Raw genomic sequence first — 17,804 nt, 5'->3', positions numbered from 1 at the left:
TGGATTTATTCAAAATAAAAAAAATATTTTCTAATAATATAAATCTTCTTTACTATCACTTTTTATCAATTTAACACATCCTTGCTGAATAAAAGTATTGATTTATTTCAAAAAAAGAAAGAAAAAAAATGACTGACCCCAAATTACTGACCAGTAGTGGATATTGTTGTTACAAAAGATTACATTTTTTTTTTTTTTTTTTACTTTTTATCCTAAAAAGTATCCTAAAAAGTATCACAGGTTATGAAAAAATATTAAGCAGCAGAACTGTTTCCAACTTTGATAATGAATCATCATATTAGAATGATTTCTAAAGGATCATGCAGACTGGAGAATGAAAATTCAGCTTTGCATCACAGAAATAAATTATTTTTTAAAGTATATTCAAATAGAAAACTATTATTTTAAGTTGTAATAATATTTTACAATATTACTGGGTTTTTTTCTGTATTTTTGATCAAATAAATGCAGGCTTGATGAGCAGAAGAAACTTCTTTCAAAAACATAAAAAATAGTAATGTTTCCAAACTTTTGGCCTGTACTGTATTTAATAAAATGTTTAGTTCAGTGAAATAAAAATACAAAATTAGTTAATACAATCAAGGAGAAACTCAAAATAGTATGTTATCAGAACCACATTAATTATCTAAGTTGATTTGACAAAAGAAAAGAAAAAAGTTGTGATAAATCATGAAAATAATTTAAACGATTTTTTATTTTATTTATTTTTTGGTGGTTATTCTTATAACCTACACTTTTATGAAAATGTTAATTTATTATGTCCAAATAAGATAGCTAAATCTGAAGCAGATAAACCTTTATTTGGGGTAAAGGTTTATGAATGGAAATAGTTTTGAATGAGGGGTTTGTAATGATTATATTTAGCTTCAAATTAAAACAGAGACTATAATTTAAAGCCTCTAATAAAGTAAGCTACCGGTAGTTAAACACGGGTGAGACAGAGAGCAAGACAAATAGTCTTGACATATACATATCAATGACATGTAAAAATCTAAAATAAGAAATCTGGTGAATTTATCAGACAAAATGCGGTTGCAACACTGCAAACTTGGACACAGTTTTGCTGTTGACATTAGCCCACGTGCTCATTAAAAGCGACGCAACTGGATTCTCTGTCAGCAGGGCTGACCTATCAGGACGCACGGTGCACACATACAGTACAGGGATTGGCTGAGGCACGAGCAGTGCTCTACCGTGATTGGTCACAGCAGCCTTCTACATCGCCACGTCAGGAATGGCAGTTTAACTAAACGTCAACAGGCAACGTGAACACGATAAACAAACAAACCATATGTTTACCAGTTCTGCGAAAGATCGTGTTTTAGGTACGTTTGTTTAAACATTTAGTTGTCTGTGTTCATCTCGTTGTCTGTGCTGCGTTACAGCTTGTTCAGTCCGATTAGGAAGTAGAAAAGTGTACGGTAAGCAAGACTCTGTCCTGATATTACCTCAGCTGATCTAACGTTATATTAGAGTCTGTAAACTGAGTGTTAACTTGTGTGTGTGTGTGTGTGTGTGTGTGTGTGTGTGTGTTGGTGAATGGTCATTGTTTGGTTGATAATAGGTCAAAATGAGCGTTGGTTTCATCGGAGCGGGTCAGTTGGCGCATGCGCTGGTGAAGGGCTTCGCATCGGCAGGTAAGTTACAGCATTTACACACAACGACCGCTAGAGGCGCCACAACACTAATGATCTGGAACAAAATAAGACTTTTCTGTAGTAAATAAATACTCGTAAAACATGACTAGTCATTTTAAAATGTCTAAAGCAGGCATCATTTCATTAAATAAACACATTATATCAAATAATATAAACACACTGTAATGATCTCAGTCTTGGTAACGTTAGTTGGTCGTTTTTTTTTTTTTTTTTTAAAAGTTGTTTATTTACAGAATATGTATGTTAATGAAACATAATGCATGTAAATCAACACATTTGCTATTTTTATGATACAAATACCAGTAAAATTAGTAGTCTCTTATTTTAACATGAAAAGTGTATTATATGTGCATGCAAAGAAGCAGAAATACTTTGTTACAATATATTTTTTATAAAAAAATATAAATTAGTACTTTTATTCAGCAAGGATGCGTTAAATTGATATTTTATTCAGAAAGGATGCGTGAAATTGATAAAAAGTGATAGTAAACTATTTATATAGTTAGAAAAGATTTCTATTTTGAATAAAGGCTGGGTTTTTTTTTTTACTTAATGCATCAAAGGACGCTGAAAAAAGTATCATAGGTTATAAACAAATATTAAGCAGCACAACTGTTTTCAACATTGATCTTCATATCATCATATTAGAGTGATTTCTGAAGGATCATGTGACACTGAAGACTGGAGTAATGATGCTGAAAATTCAGCTTTTCAACAAAGAAATCAATTATATTTTAAAATATATGAAAATAGAAAACCCTTATTTTAAATTGTAATACTATTTCACAATAGTATTGTATTTTTTCCTGTATTTTTGATCAAATAAATGCAGACTTCTTTCAAAAACATAAAAAATAGTAACGTGTCCAAACTTTTGACCGGTACTATATATATATATATATATATACACACACATTTATAACTAATATATACTATAACTTTTGGCTATTATGACTATTTCTGCGTGTAATACCTCGACTTAAAAACTAGATACACCCTTTAACATAGAATCACACTCTCATCAATACTTAATGGAAGCTTTTGTGTTTCCCTCTCCTGTCCATCAGGTGTGATCGCCACGCACAGGATAACAGCGAGCTCTCCAGACAAAGACCTGCTGACCGTCGCCGGGCTGAGAGTGAGTGTGTCACAAGAGCCACAGAAACTAGCAGCGAGCTACACTGCTGAACATCTTTAAACAGGCACTTTCTCTGTCCTTCAGAAAATGGGAGCATCCTTCACTACCAGCAATAAAGAGACTGTGAAGAAGAGTGATGTTCTGTTCCTTGCGGTCAAGCCACACATCATTCCCTTCGTTTTGGATGAGATCGGGCCAGACATCGAGGACCGCCATCTCATAGTCTCTTGTGCAGCGGGAGTCACGATCAGCTCCATAGAGAAGGTCAGAATCCAGCCATAGTGATGATGATGGTTTAACACAAAGGGCCCTATCTTGCACCCAGCGCAATTGACCCGCCCACAAAGTTACTTGCGTTTCACGCTTGATACTTGCGTTTAAAATAGGGCCCTAATCATTTCATTTAGGAAAGATAATGGCAACACTTTACCTAAAGCCTAAATGTGTAATGCATTGTAAAGGCACACCAAAGTTAAAATGCATTATAATATTTGCAGATTCCTTTTCACATCTGAAATTGGTTGATTGTCATGTGTTTTAATGCTTTACTGTATATATGTGTTCAGTGACTAGAGTATGATAACTGTGGTTACAATTATTCATGAGATCATACAGTACAAGCCTATAAGGTGCATCACAAGCCATAATAATTAATGCTTTATTAAGATACTTTTATATTGCATTTTATACAAAGGCTTTAAGTAAAGTGTTACCAAAATAAGAAATAGGCCTAGATGACAAAATGTGAATGATGAATGAAAATGTATTCTAAACAAAATAAATAATAAATCAGTAAATAAACATTTTGTCAGTTATGTTTTTTTAATTTTTTTTTTTAGGTTTGGTGAATGCATATTTATTTACACTACCAGTCAAATAATTAGTTTAAAAAACAAAAAAGATTTTGAAGGAAGTCTCTTATTCTCACTAAGGCTGCATTTGTCTGATTCTTTGCATTTGTCTGATGCTTCTTCTCTCCCTGTTCTGCAGAAACTGCTGCAGTATCGTTCGGCACCCAAAGTGATTCGCTGCATGACGAATACCCCAGTGGTGGTGCGTGAAGGGGCCACGGTGTACGCCACAGGCACCCATGCAGAGGTGGAGGACGGGAAGCTCCTGGAGCAGCTGATGGCCAGTGTGGGATACTGCACCGAGGTGGAAGAGGACCTGATTGATGCCGTCACTGGCCTCAGCGGCAGCGGCCCGGCCTATGTAAGCATCAACACAATGCCGAGTTCACACTGCACGATTCTCAAAGTAATCGGGTCACTGTTCTTTTCACACTGCGTGACTATCCAGGGTAACACTCAGTTGTTATTGTGTGTGTTCACACTGCGTGACTATCCAGGGTAACACTCAGTTGTTATTGTGTGTGTTCACACTGCACGATGGATCAGCGACAGGAGGGTTCACACTGCAGGACTTTACAAAAGACAGAATCGCAGACAACTTCTGTCTGGTCCGCAAACTACGTTTCACAATCAAACACTCGCGAGAAGTGATATGAAATGTGAGCGCGCAAAACTGAAATTGTTATTAAAAACGAGAGCCCACAAGCAGCTTGCAATCCACATTGTCTGTACGCTGATTTGCAGCAAAAAGAAAAACAGATTATGCTGGAGGAAATGGTTGGGGAGACGAGGGGAGCAAGGACTGTGTGTTCTGCAATGAGAGTTGGACGTAAATAAATAATTTTGCAATGTGCTTCTGGTCAAGCTAATGTGTGTGCTTTGTTTCTGTTTGATACAATTGTAAATATATCTATTAAAATGCTGATATTCTGGGCTATAACTCCTCCCCGAACTCCCCGCTGTCCTGTATCTTGCTCTCTGATTGGCTGTAGGTCATCGCCGACGTAGTTTTCAGTCAGAACACATTCACACAGCAGGATTGTGCGATTCTCTTTGATCATTCACACTGTGTGACTGTCACTCGTGTGAACGAGCACTGATTCGCCTGTGATTTCGGGCATTTGTCTGCGATCTCACAAAACCTGTCGGCGAGTGAAAATCGGGGCTGAAATCGCGCAGTGTGAACTCGGCATAAGAGTAAGCAAGAGGTTTAAACCAACCGTTGAGCACCTCTGACTATATCCATGTATGTTTTTATCCTAGGCGTTCCTAGCTGTTGACGCTCTTGCTGATGGAGGGGTGAAGATGGGACTGCCCAGAAGACTGGCTGTGCGACTGGGAGCTCAGGCTCTGCTTGTTAGTGCTTGACAGTCTCTCAAACATTTCTCATATTGATTAATAGGATCAATCTTTCTGTGTCTAAGATTTACAGTACAATGATTTATTTTTATTTTTTTGCTAGGGTGCAGCAAAAATGCTCCTGGACTCCGAGCAACACCCCGGAGAGTTAAAAGACAACGTGGCTTCGCCTGGAGGTGCTACGATCCACGCTTTGCATGTCTTGGAAAGTGGCGGTTTCCGCAGCCTCCTGATCAACGCCGTGGAGGCGTCATGCATTAGAACCAGGTACTGCAACGTCATCTATAGAAAGGGTCAACAGCTTGCAGTTTATTTGTTAAATATAATGTAAAAACATGCATCTACACATAAGTGCACTTTATTTAATGTTTAGTATAGATGTTAGTATTTTGTCGTTGAAGATAAAAGTTGGTCCATTATTTTCAACTGTTTGTCTGCATATAGTTGTCTGCAGATTATAACCCGCAGCTACCCGTTTATGGCGTAATAACGTTGGTACATGTGATCTATTTGTGTCTAGGACCAGATTACAGAAGTGGGTTCGACTTGCTGGAGTGTAGGGAAAATATAACAGAAAGAAAACAACTCAGACTTATAGGTAACTGTTAATTACTTGGAAAATAAGTGTATTGTTATTGGAAAGGAATTGAATCTTTTACCAAATCAGTTCAATTTAGATTTAAAAATCAGTATATAAGATTCAAAACCAGATTTCAAAGTTCAAAATCTGTGTCCAGAGTAACTCTGTGTTGAGGAATCAGATTCAATGTCCAATGTCACTCAATATTGGAGTACAGTTTCAGTTCAATACGAGTGATCCAAGTAAAATCCAGAACTAAAAAGAGAAAGCACAGTTCAAGGTGAGTATGTTTTTTGGGTAGGACCGGGGCGCCAGACACCAGAGGGCGCGACGAGCATGAGCATCTCAAACTTGTGAATCTGCGAGGCTACGTTTACATGCAGCCAAATAATCCATTAGCAATCGTGTTGACGGCTCGATCGGACTTAAAAGCCTTAGTGTAAACACCTTAATCGATCCGAATGAAATTTCGATCCGATTGAAAACCACACCAAACCATGTGTTCCTTTTCTAATCTGATCGAGAGGACATGCAAACACTTGATCGGATTGAAAACCGAAACTGAAAGGACTGCGCATGTGCAGCGACGTAGAAATAGCAATAAGACGTGCAGAACGAGCTGTTATTCCTGTTTAATAAAGTGTCTCATAAGTGAGTGTCCCGTCTTTTTTAAAATCCTCCTTTCACTCAGCATCTGTGAAGTGAAGCAGGACAACGTCCCACCATTCCTGGTTTCAGATTCTCATCCACAGGCATTTTTACTGTGTGATAAATATAAGCAGTTCATTTTCTCCAAATTGTGATCAGAAACGGATATTAAGGCCCTGTCCCATTTCTCCCCCCTTAAAACTTCCACTTGGTTTTGAGTGCCCTCGAAAGTAAAGTCCCCTCAACGAGGGAAGTGGAGTTGAAGATCCCTTTCCCTATGAAATGGGACACCACTATATGCAAATTAGCGCGTTAAACCTCACTACGTCACGCGCATGATAATATGCTAGAAATCTAATAAAGTAATCAAATGTAAAATAACACAGCATAGCTTATTATAGATAGATTAATGCTTATTAAAGCTAAAGTTATTCATTCAAGAGCTGGGATTAATTTTCTCTTTGCCTTTAGTTGTTTTATTCACATTAAAGGTGTAATCATTAGCAGGTTTATTAGACGCTGCCACTTTAAGACCGAATGCCGATCTAATAATACACATTTTCTCCCAACTATTCCACAACTAACTCCCATTTAAGACAAACCGGTCATTTAGCCATATTTTTGTCTGTATTTGATCGTTAAGACGCGCACATGAAACCCAAAGTATAGTTTGCTTGTCTAGTTGCAGTCCGTTTCCGAACGCGCGCCTCCATGGGAACAGGGTCAACGTCTCTTGCGCGGATCATTGTGCTTATAATAGCTCTTTTTACAATCAAACACCTCCCGCAATTTAGAATCAGCAGACACTGCATTTTACAGCAATCACTGATTGTGCTCTAGTGCTGTTTGGGTTTAACGTTAGGGAGAAGTGACAGCGCGCTGTGCAGAAAAAGATGAAGCACTAGACGAACGCGGCTAGTTTTTAATAGTTTTACCTCACATCTTCTTTTTATAATCCTTGGAAGCCAAAATCGAAAATAAAATTAGATGAACTACCCAAATCAGATGTATATTTGATGGGCAGACTCTCTCGAAGCACTCGGCAGATATCATGAACATCGTCAGATAGATAGCTTCGTGAAATATTTTCTAACATTAGTGTTCAAAACTTAACAGTCCATCGGATGTGCATCAAACTAACATATTCCAACATATTTAGAAATTTTAACATGCTTATTTGCGAAAATATACCTACAATTCAATTGTTCCGGTGTCCGCCATCTTGTTTAAAAAAATGTACCGGCTTGCTGAGTCCGCAATGCATCCTGGGTAATTTCATCTTCCACTTCGTTTTAAGCCTGCATCGGACCGCACTTTGTTTTGAGGGTTGATTTTAAGGGGAGAATAGCACTCCCCCTTGCTCTTTAGAGTATTGGGACACCCTACCCCTACACGAGAACGCGCAAAAACAAGGGTTAGGGCAGAAATCTAGGGTAAGGGGAGGTATTGGGACAGGCCCTAAGTCTGCTGTTTAAAAACAAATAAAGAACCAATGTAGGAGAATGGTTATTATGGGCAAACAGCGGAAAACACTGAATATTTGTGCAAAATGTCAAAAAATCTATTCCGATTTGAAGCTTGTGACATATTAACGCGCACATCAACCCGATCACTTGTAAACACTACGTTAGGATTCATCAGTCGGAATGAATTCAGTCCGATTGAAACAAAAGGTGTGCATGTACGATGTAAACAAAAGATTGTTTGAATGGATTGGCCGAAATTTCAATTGAGCACCAAATCTGTCGCAAATTGGATTAACGTTACTCCACGATAGAGTAAGATAAGAGATGGGTAAGAGTTCGCAGCAGCCAAAGCAAGAACGTCCTCCAAAATGTTAACGTAGGGGCGGCATATTCTTATTTTGCCCAGAGCGCTGGATTGTCTTCCCCCGGCCCTGGTCCTACCAGTTTAGCAAAATGATTGTTCTTTTTACTGCCAGGTACAAGTAAGAAGATGATTGTCTCGCCATGTCCAAACCACAGACAGAGCATCCAGGGCAGGGAGAGATCAGGATTCAATAGGGCAATGACTCAGATGACATAAGAAATAGAAGAAAGACAAAAAAAACAAGGCCAAAAATAATCATTATTCAGCTGTTCAATAAACTGTTTAAATTAAATAAATTGTCCGTTCCATCACTCAATTTCCTAAGCACTTAACCTACATGCTACTCAACCATGTTCACTCTTAGTACATTGAAACCTATGTGCACCGCTAGCAAAGCTAGCATCACATGAAACGCATTTCTTCATAAATAAAATAACTACTTCAACAAATATACATATTCTGAATAATAAACATTATTTACACAGTTTTTATGAAAATATGGACTGGATTACACTTTCAGATGCAGTTCTTTCACATTACATTTTAAATGATAACTCTCCATATTTCAAAACCACTTAATACATTATAGAGAAAATGGTACTTGGCAAGGAAAAGGTAAGTGAAGAGGAAAATAAAATAAAGTTTTCTTGTGATTTGGTCTTAATCCAGATAGTTTCTGTCTTCTTTCATGTGTATTTCTAACTTTTCCCATTCCTCTCAATTTCTCTTTTCGTCAGCTTCTATACCCTTAAAGCGTGACTTCTGAGGATATATTTCACTAAAATAATCTATTTTTAGATTAGCTATGAACACAAACGCATCAAGTCTGCGTCTTTTTCCTTCTTTGTCACTCCCTGCTCTCATTCTGTTTCTTCACGCTCTACTCTGAAATCACTTACCGGAGGCGGGACTACCCGACCTCATCCAATCAAAACTTTCGTTGGCCAATTTCTTTTTCCAGATTTACATTTGTAATATAATATAATATAAAGTAACTTAAATCTGTATTCTTTTGTTTTTAATACTAAACAGATATTTTTATAAAAAATGAAATACTTATAATTACTAGTCAGTTGGGGTGGAACGGTACACAGAAGTCACGGTTCGGTTCATACCTCGGTTCAGACATCACGGTTCGGTACGAGTTCGGTACAATGGAGGGAAAAGCATAACAAAAATGTAGAAGGCTTGTGCATGTCTCAGGCTGGACCACCAAAGGAAAATAAATTACTTAAGCCTTGTATTTTTTAAATACGTTTTATTAATAAAGTAAAGGCATAGAACTAGTTTATTTGTAGTGCACTGACAATAGTTTTATATAATTCGTTTATTAATTAAATTAATAAAAAGATAAAAAGACCTTGAGATATGTTTGGTAATTGTACCTGAATGAATTGAAAATTAATTTGCTACATTTCAGATTAATATATTTGTTTTCCTTAAAATTTTAATTAACAGTAACTCAAACACTTTGCAGTTTGAATGATGTCCTGTATAAACAAAATTACGGAGTATGTTATGTTTCCACTGTTCGATCGCGCCCGCGCCCCTCTCTCTCTCTCTCTCTCTCTCTCTCTCTCTCTCTCCTGCATTGCAATTTTTACATCACAGCCTGTTCATTATAGCCACAGTCCCACGGAGCTTCAGAGCTAAGGCGGGGCTACAGATTAGGTGTCTCTAAAGAACCTGCGTATATAACAGTAGTTCTGCATTACATTAATTAATTTGCACGTGAGTTTTATTTATTTTTATACCGTGTATTCTCAGTGTAAATGTATGCACCGAACCGTGACGCCAGTACCGTTTCGGTTCAATACGAATACATGTACCGTTCCACCCCTACTAGTCAGTGACCTGGGTTACACTCTCCCCTCCTGAATGTATGCAGGTCCCTCTGCATTTGAGGTTGAACAGTCACAATGGCATGTGAACTGATAGGAGGTTCCAGGTCTTCCAGCGAATTAGTAGACACTGTGTAATCAGGCTTGAAAACAAAGACTGAATCACCATACTGAAAGGATTTCCCAACTGGGGATAGTGAAGTCTTTTTGGAGGTTTATGGGATCTTTGGGTACGTCCTATTCCTCCCACAGGTTCAGTTTCTTCATTCTGATTCTGACCCTTTTTAGGATTTCCAGAAATAGCACTTTCTTTTTGTGAAGAAACGTTATCCCTTCCATCTTCTCCGTTCAAATTTTCTGCTGATTTGTTACGATCACCTGGAGATTCGTCTTGATCATCCGCTCCTTCAATCTCTCTTTCAGATTCATCTTCCAAGTCTTCATCAACAACTTCATCTTTCGATAAATCCATTAAATTTCTTTCCTCAGGTTCAGGTAAGTTTGTGTCAGTAGCCGCGTTTCCATTACCCTTCAAATTGTGCAAATTGAAAATACGCCCAATGGAAACATGCAATTTTCGCAAAAACTCCCATTTATCGCAAAAAAGTTTTTCCGCTCGCATGAGGTGGTTTTTCAGGCAATTCGAAAAATAAATATTTCGCAAAACTGCAATGGAAACAGTTTTTGCGCATTTATGGGCCACCTGGCGTAGATGATGCGGTGTGTTTGGACAGAAGACGAGACAGAGTTCTTTATTAAACTCATATAAGACAAAAGAATTACAGGAATAATGGATTCTAAACCTCAAATAAATGCCACAATCAAGACCTCGAAGCAGATATGAGAGAGAAACAGCTCATATGTGCCGCTCACAAGTATAATAAGGGTCGTTCTTTACCATTAATGCTTGGAAAACACACATACATCTCCTTCGATTAATAATAATGGCTAGTGCAGTGGCTGGGATATAGTACATAAACCTACCAACGTCCATTGCCATGGTTTTTGGAATGACTTTACTTATCGCGAGAGGAAAAAATGGACTTTTTAGTCGCATAACATCGGTTAATGGAAACGCCGTCATTTCGCAATAGTTTTTTGTCGACATTTAGAAAAAAATCGCAAAAGTTTTGTGCAAATCTGTAATGGAAACGCGCCTACTAACAGGTTCTTCACGAATAGGATATTCTGCATCCTTCTCTGACACAGGTTCCACATCTTCCACGTCTTGTAGAAGTAACAGGGTTTGTATTTGACACTATTCTAGTTTCAAGTGTCCTTTCAGGAACATGGTACTCAATTGGATCTTTGTCAGATTCCGAATGCTCACTTTGGATTTAAAATTCAGTAGGTTATTTGGCAGAACTCGTTCTGGTTTTGGTTTTCCGAGGTACTTCTTTGGTAAGTGTTTCATCAGATTTCCATCTGCAGGAATCCACTTGGCAGCAACAAATCCCTATGTAACGTTCGAAGGGGTCCTTTCCTTCAGGTTTGATGTTGTATAGACAGGTAAGTTACCAACTTTCTTAGTTACAACTTAGACATTAGGTTCCCATTTATCTGCTAGCTTGTGCTTTCCCCTTGTACGGACATTTCTCACAAGCACACAATCACCAACATCCAAGTCAGAGGCAACAACACGTCTGTCATGCCTCTTCTTGTTACGTGCGGCTACTTTAGAGGAATCTCTTGTTGCGACCTTGTAGCTCTCCTCCAGTCGGTTTTTGAGGTTCTGCACATACTTTGAGTGGGATTCAGGCTGACTGTTGACTGGTGGCCCAAAAGCTAAATCGACCGGTAGTCTGGGTTGTCCTCCGAACATCAGTTCGTAAGGCGAGAATACAGTCACATCATGCCTTGTGCAGTTATATGCATGCACTAGAGGTTTCACGAAATCCTTCCAGTTTGACTTCTCCTTAGTACTCACTTAGTCACTCACAGGTTTTTACTTTCTGTTCCACCGCCAAAGAATCTGACCAGAAGAATCTGGATCGAACTAGATCAAGAGTTCGTCCAATGCCTATATGGCCCATTTCGTTGTGTAGTTCCTTCATTCATATCACAAAGATCAGCAGGTAGTGCTAATTGATATGACTCACCTCCTTGCTCTTGCCTCTTCCTGAACAAAACTACATTTACCTTCCCCTCCCTTTACCTCTGTACAGATAAAGCATCATCAGGATAATTCCGGTTCACGTGGCTACGAGGCTACATTTTAAGGCTAGACAAGTAGTTTGTTGAGGGTTGGTTTGTAGGGAAGGACTACACTCCTGCGCACATATATTCAAACGCGCATACCTATAGACCGAACTCGTAATACGCATGTGCACGCCATCAGCGTTCTCACAGGTTCGCGTTTTTAAAGTTTGCATAGAGAGAACTTAAGAGTTTTCTGCAAACGGTGTCGTGTTAGCGGCCCCTAAGGTAATAACTAATGATCGTTGCGACGGAAGTGAATCAATCAAACTAACAGCTGGACAATAACTTTATTCTAGAGCTGCTATAAAGCCAAAACAATCTCTGTTACTTTAATTTCCTATTATCACTGTAAAGCCGCTTTGGAACAATCTACATTGTTAAATTTTCTATGCCGTGTCATCCTCTCTTCCCTCAACCTCACAATTCTCATCTCTGGATGTGAATACCGCAACGGATACCTTATTCTCCACTCTAACCTCTTCTCTAGACAAAATCTGCCCTCTCTCCTCCAGGCCTGCACGCGCTACTCCCTCTAACCCCTGGTTATCTGAGGTTCTTCGTGAACATCGGACCGAACTCAGGGCAGCAGAGAGGAAATGGCGCAAATCAAAAGACACATCTGACCTGAGTATGTATCAATCTCTCCTCTCTTCATTTTCTGTTGATGTTCATGCTGCAAAATCTTCCTACTTCCACAACAAGATCAAAAGCGCCTCTAACTCACGATCACTCTTCAAGACATTCAACTCTCTCCTCTGTCCACCTCCACCACCATCAACCTCCTCTTTAACTGCTGACGATTTTGCTAACTTCTTCACCAACAAAACAACAACTATCAGCAGTCAGTTCTCAGCTCCACACACACAGGAACCCAGACCAACCTCTCCCACAGCCAATAACCTTCTCTCCTCCTTCTCTCCGCTAACCAAGGAAGAAGTATCTAAACTTATTATGTCCAGTCATCCTACCACCTGCCCTCTAGACCCTATCCCCTCACACCTTTTACAAGCCATCTCTCCCACACTTCTACCAGCACTCACACACATCATCAACTCATCCCTCCATACTGGCACTTTCCCTACTGCATTCAAGCAGGCTCGGGTAACCCCACTGCTTAAAAAACCAACACTAAACACATCATTTGTAGACAATTACAGACCTATCTCTCTCCTACCATTCATTGCAAAAACACTTGAAAGAGCTGTTTTCAACCAAGTAACATCATTCTTGTCTCTGAACAACCAGCTGGACGCCAACCAATCCGGCTTCAAGAAAGGACACTCAACTGAGACTGCATTACTGTCGGTCACAAAAGCCCTACGGATCGCAAAAGCTGCTTCCAAATCCTCAGTTCTCATTCTTCTGGATCTGTCTGCTGCCTTCGACACTGTGAATCATCAGATCCTTATGTCCAGCCTCTCAGCACTGGGCATCACAGGAACCTCCCTCCACTGGTTTGAGTCCTATCTCACAGGTAGGTCCTTCAGGGTCGCATGGAGAGGCGAGGCATCCAGAGCACATCATCTGACCACAGGGGTTCCTCAGGGTTCAGTTCTTGGTCCCCTCCTCTTCTCCATCTACACCACATCACTGGGACACATCATACAGGCACATGGTTTCTCCTACCACTGCTATGCTGATGACACACAGCTCTTCCTCTCATTTCAACCAGATGATCCCACAGTAGCTGCACGGATCTCAAGCTGTCTGGCGGACATCTCGACATGGATGAAGGAACATCACCTGCAGCTCAACCTGGCAAAGACTGAGCTTCTCATCCTCCCTGCCAATCCGTCTCTGCAACACGACTTCACTATCCAGCTAGACTCATCATCAATCACCCCATCAAGGTCGGTCAGAAATCTTGGAGTAACAGTCGATGACCAGCTGACCTTCACAGATCACATTTCAAAGACAGCTCGATCATGCAGGTTTGCACTGCACAACATCAGGAAGATCAGGCCTTTCCTAACTGAGTATGCAACACAACTTCTCGTCCAAGCCCTGGTCATTACTAGGCTTGACTACTGCAATGCTCTTCTGGCTGGACTTCCATCATGTGCAACTAAACCTCTACAAATGATTCAGAACGCTACAGCTCGTCTTGTCTTCAACGAGCCCAAGAGGGCCCATGTCACTCCTTTGTTCATCTCACTGTACTGGCTACCTCTCTCTGCTCGCATCAAGTTCAAGGCATTGACTCTTGCTTACAGATCTGTCACAGGCTCAGCTCCCTCCCAGAGATGCTCACAAGTCTCTGAGCTAGAGTCCAAGTCAAGTCTCAAGTCTTTGAGCTAGAGTCCAAGTCAAGTCTCAAGTCTCTGAGCTAGAGTCCAAGTCAAGTCTCAAGTCTTTGAGCTAGAGTCCAAGTCAAGTCTCAAGTCTATTGTGGTTAAAATAAGTGTTGCATCACGTACAGCGACCCATCCAGGCTACTTAGAACACTGCATAGCTATATATAAGGAATTCAAAGCATGTAATATGTTATTATGACTCCTTTATTTATTACAGTATCAGCTTTGATTTTGGTATATACTCAATGTAAACAGGCTATTGCAACATGACAAAAACACAAAGAATGCTTTACTTTTAAGTTAATATCTGTATTTTGCCTTGTAGCATGAACATACAGTACAGACCAAAAATTGAGTTTCTGAAGAAAAAGGACTCCCTTGTCTGTCGCTGAATTATAATGAAAGGCCTTGGCTCCTATTGTGCTGGCTCTGTGGGGCTATAAGACCAAATATATAAAAATTTTATACCTTACACTTACAGTACTAAAATTGACATACTCCTATTTAGTGCAAAACTGCAAAACATCACATTGTAGCTAAATGCACAACACTATTGCAACGAACCAAATGATGTGAAATATACTATTATAAAAATAGACTTTTATTGACCCCTTTCCGTGGATGAAAAACACTGAAAAACACTGATTGATCGATATCATGTATGAGGAATATACATTTCGGTAAGTTGTACTGTATCTTTCAACAGCGTTCGTGTTTATTTACTATTAGCTAATAGAAAGGGTCGGTTCACGTGCCGTTAGGGATCTGTCACGTCACATTTACAAGCGCCAAAACGGTATTTATTGTTTGAATTTCGTAATAGAATTGACAGAATTTGAGAGCTCAGATTTTTTTAATATCATAAGTACCTGCTCTGTCTAGTCTGTCGGTCTCCGTTTCCTCTTTGCTTCGCGATTTTTCTGTGCGTGAGAAAATGGATGTGTGTCGTGAGAGCGTGTGAAAAGTGTCAATCGCGTGAGTCTCATGGTGAATGCGTGACAGTTGGCAGTTCTGTTGAAGTTTTTAAACCCAAAGCTTACGATGAATGGCTCAGCAGCCAGTGGCCGGTGCAGTCGAAATGTTTGTTGTCCTCTCATGTGTGGCCGCGCCGCAGTTACGTAGGCAGGTTATAGGTAACGGAGGGAGGGGAATAACAGCGAGCTCGTCAGACGTTTCCTAATAATAAACATTGTTCACGAGTCCCGCAGCTCAAGTCCGAGTCGAGTCTGAAGTCTTTCGAGGACGAGTCTCAAGTCGAGTCTGAAGTCACGCTGTGTGCGACTTAAGTCGCACTCGAGTCCGAATCTCTGCTCCCTCCTACTTTCACTCACTCCTACAAGTCTACAGTACATCCCTACCAGAAGCCTTCGATCGGTCAACGAGCGACGTCTCGTGGTTCCATCACAGAGAGCCAAAAAATCACTTTCCAGAACATTCTCATTCACAGTTCCATGCTGGTGGAATGATCTCCCCACCCGCATCCGGAATGCAGAATCCATGACAACATTCAAAAAAGAGCTGAAAACTCTTCTCTTCCGTGAGCACTTAACCTCATAAAAAAATAAAAAAATAAATATTTTCCTGTAAATTCTCGCTTATCGGGCTTATGCTACTCTGAATAATGCCTGAACTTCGTATTTTGAGCACTTCTTGCGTTGTTTTTGCCTCTTCACGATGACTTGCTTAATTTAGTCCCAATTTGTAAGTCGCTTTGGACAAAAGCGTCTGCTAAATGACTAAATGTAAATGTAAATGCGCTATATAAATGAAGATGACATGACTTTACCTCATCCGACCTCTTCCAAACAAAACTTTCTTTGGCCAGTTTCTTTTTCTAGATTTACAATTTGTAATATAGTATAAATTAACTTAAATCTGCTTTCTTTTGTTATTAATACTTAACAGATATTAATACAAATGAAATGCTTATATTCTAGTGATCTAGTCGGTGACCTGGGTAACGAGATGTATTCACAAAACTCCCATTTTAATTTGATGGGCTGTTCAAACGGACATTTCAAGCCAACTCTTTTCTGACAGGGAGCTTCAGTTCTTGGCTGACCAGGAGAAGATTTCTCCAGCTGCCATAAAGAAGACCACTTTGGACAAGGTGCTTCAGCAGCCGGGTGTGACGGCAGCAGGCGGCGGGGTCAGGACCGGCCTCAACCTCTTTAACAGCACCAACCCCAAACACAAGAAAAGCTGAACCTGATCATCACCATATCCAGCTTACAGTACGGATGAGACCACTTCAAGAATTGCAGACAAGATGCTAAGACCAAAAATGTTACAAGTTGTTCTCATGAACTTGTTGTCGAGCTTTTTTTCCAAAACATGTACTGTGTTCAGTTGTCGATATTGTGCTTGTAGCTTTTTGGTTTGGACTAACTCTAAAAAATGAGTTTCTATTGATATACACTGTACACCATGCACTGCACTGTTTCGTTTGCTTAACTTAACTTTTTGAGTTTGAGTATTTTTTACATTTACTCGGAATATTAAGTATTTTCAACTTGACAAATTTAGTTATTTGAACTTTTAAAGATTTGTCAAGCTGAAAATGCTTAATATTGTAAATACCACTTAACTGAGTCAGTGGAAATGAATAAATCTGAAAGTTAAGTTGAGTGAACAAAGGCACTTATACAGTGAACTTTTGCACTTAAAAAAAAAAAAAAGTAAGTTCACCTTACTTTCACAAAGTTATTCCAACTAAACTTTATAAGTTCAAATAACTTTAAATTTGACTAGTTGCACATACTTAATATGTTAAGTAAATAGAACTTAACGGAATCAGGGCAAAAAACATAACTCAAAAAGTTACATTGGGTGAACAATTTCTTTTTTTTTTTTTTTTTTTTTTTTTTTTACAGTGTCTGTAGATTTATTAAATCATGTCTGATCTAGTCAAAATAAATGTCAGATCATGTTTTATTTTGCAAAGCCTATCTGGACTGACCTGAATGAAATGAAATAAAGTGTTTCCAATCTTTATCTCTACATTGCTCAGTAGTTCTGTATGCTCCAAACAAGAAAAAACAAGGCTAACTGTCAGTATATATAACCCGATTTCTCCAGCAAGGTAAAATTACTTAATATGTTTGAGATAATATTTTTTGTTTTATAAGATGAAAGTCCTTTTCCACCTTGATGTAAATACACTCAAAAAATTAATTGAAGAAAACTTTACACACAATTTAATTTAGTTTTATTTACATTATGTGTTACATTTTGTCGGGCCATTCTAAGATTATAATTAATTTACAGAGGCTGAATTTTCATACAGTGTTGTTCATCATTATGCACTAAGTAAACTGTATAATGAACCACTCAGTTAAGACAGGTGTTAGTGTTGAGCATTAAACACTGAGCACAAGCGCTGCTC

General features: G+C 39.1%; 1 protein-coding gene across 4 annotated transcripts; it reads left to right on the top strand.

Moving 5' to 3' along the window:
- Window positions 1-1,214: 1,214 nt before the first annotated feature.
- Window positions 1,215-17,413, top strand: LOC309511658 (pyrroline-5-carboxylate reductase 1, mitochondrial). 4 transcript variants are annotated; one of them, XM_082186884.1, is made up of 8 exons: window positions 1,215-1,346; window positions 1,586-1,658; window positions 2,747-2,817; window positions 2,902-3,081; window positions 3,808-4,029; window positions 4,932-5,024; window positions 5,131-5,294; window positions 16,460-17,413. In XM_082186884.1, exons 2-8 carry the CDS (start codon window positions 1,592-1,594, stop codon window positions 16,623-16,625), a joined length of 963 nt encoding a protein of 320 aa, XP_082043010.1. In that variant the 5' UTR covers window positions 1,215-1,346; window positions 1,586-1,591; the 3' UTR covers window positions 16,626-17,413. The 4 variants fall into 4 exon arrangements, with proteins under 4 accessions (XP_082043010.1, XP_082043009.1, XP_082043012.1 ...); XM_082186883.1 differs by having other exon boundaries at window positions 1,220-1,442; XM_082186886.1 differs by lacking the exon at window positions 16,460-17,413 and adding an exon at window positions 8,198-8,336 and having other exon boundaries at window positions 1,220-1,442.
- Window positions 17,414-17,804: the final 391 nt, after the last annotated feature.

The sequence above is a fragment of the Leuciscus leuciscus genome (genome assembly GCF_965113295.1).
Source record: "Leuciscus leuciscus genome assembly, chromosome: 1".
NCBI lineage: Eukaryota > Metazoa > Chordata > Actinopteri > Cypriniformes > Leuciscidae > Leuciscus > Leuciscus leuciscus.
The sequence above is the reverse complement of the archived record's forward strand: the minus strand, read 5'-3'. Positions and strand labels throughout refer to the sequence as shown.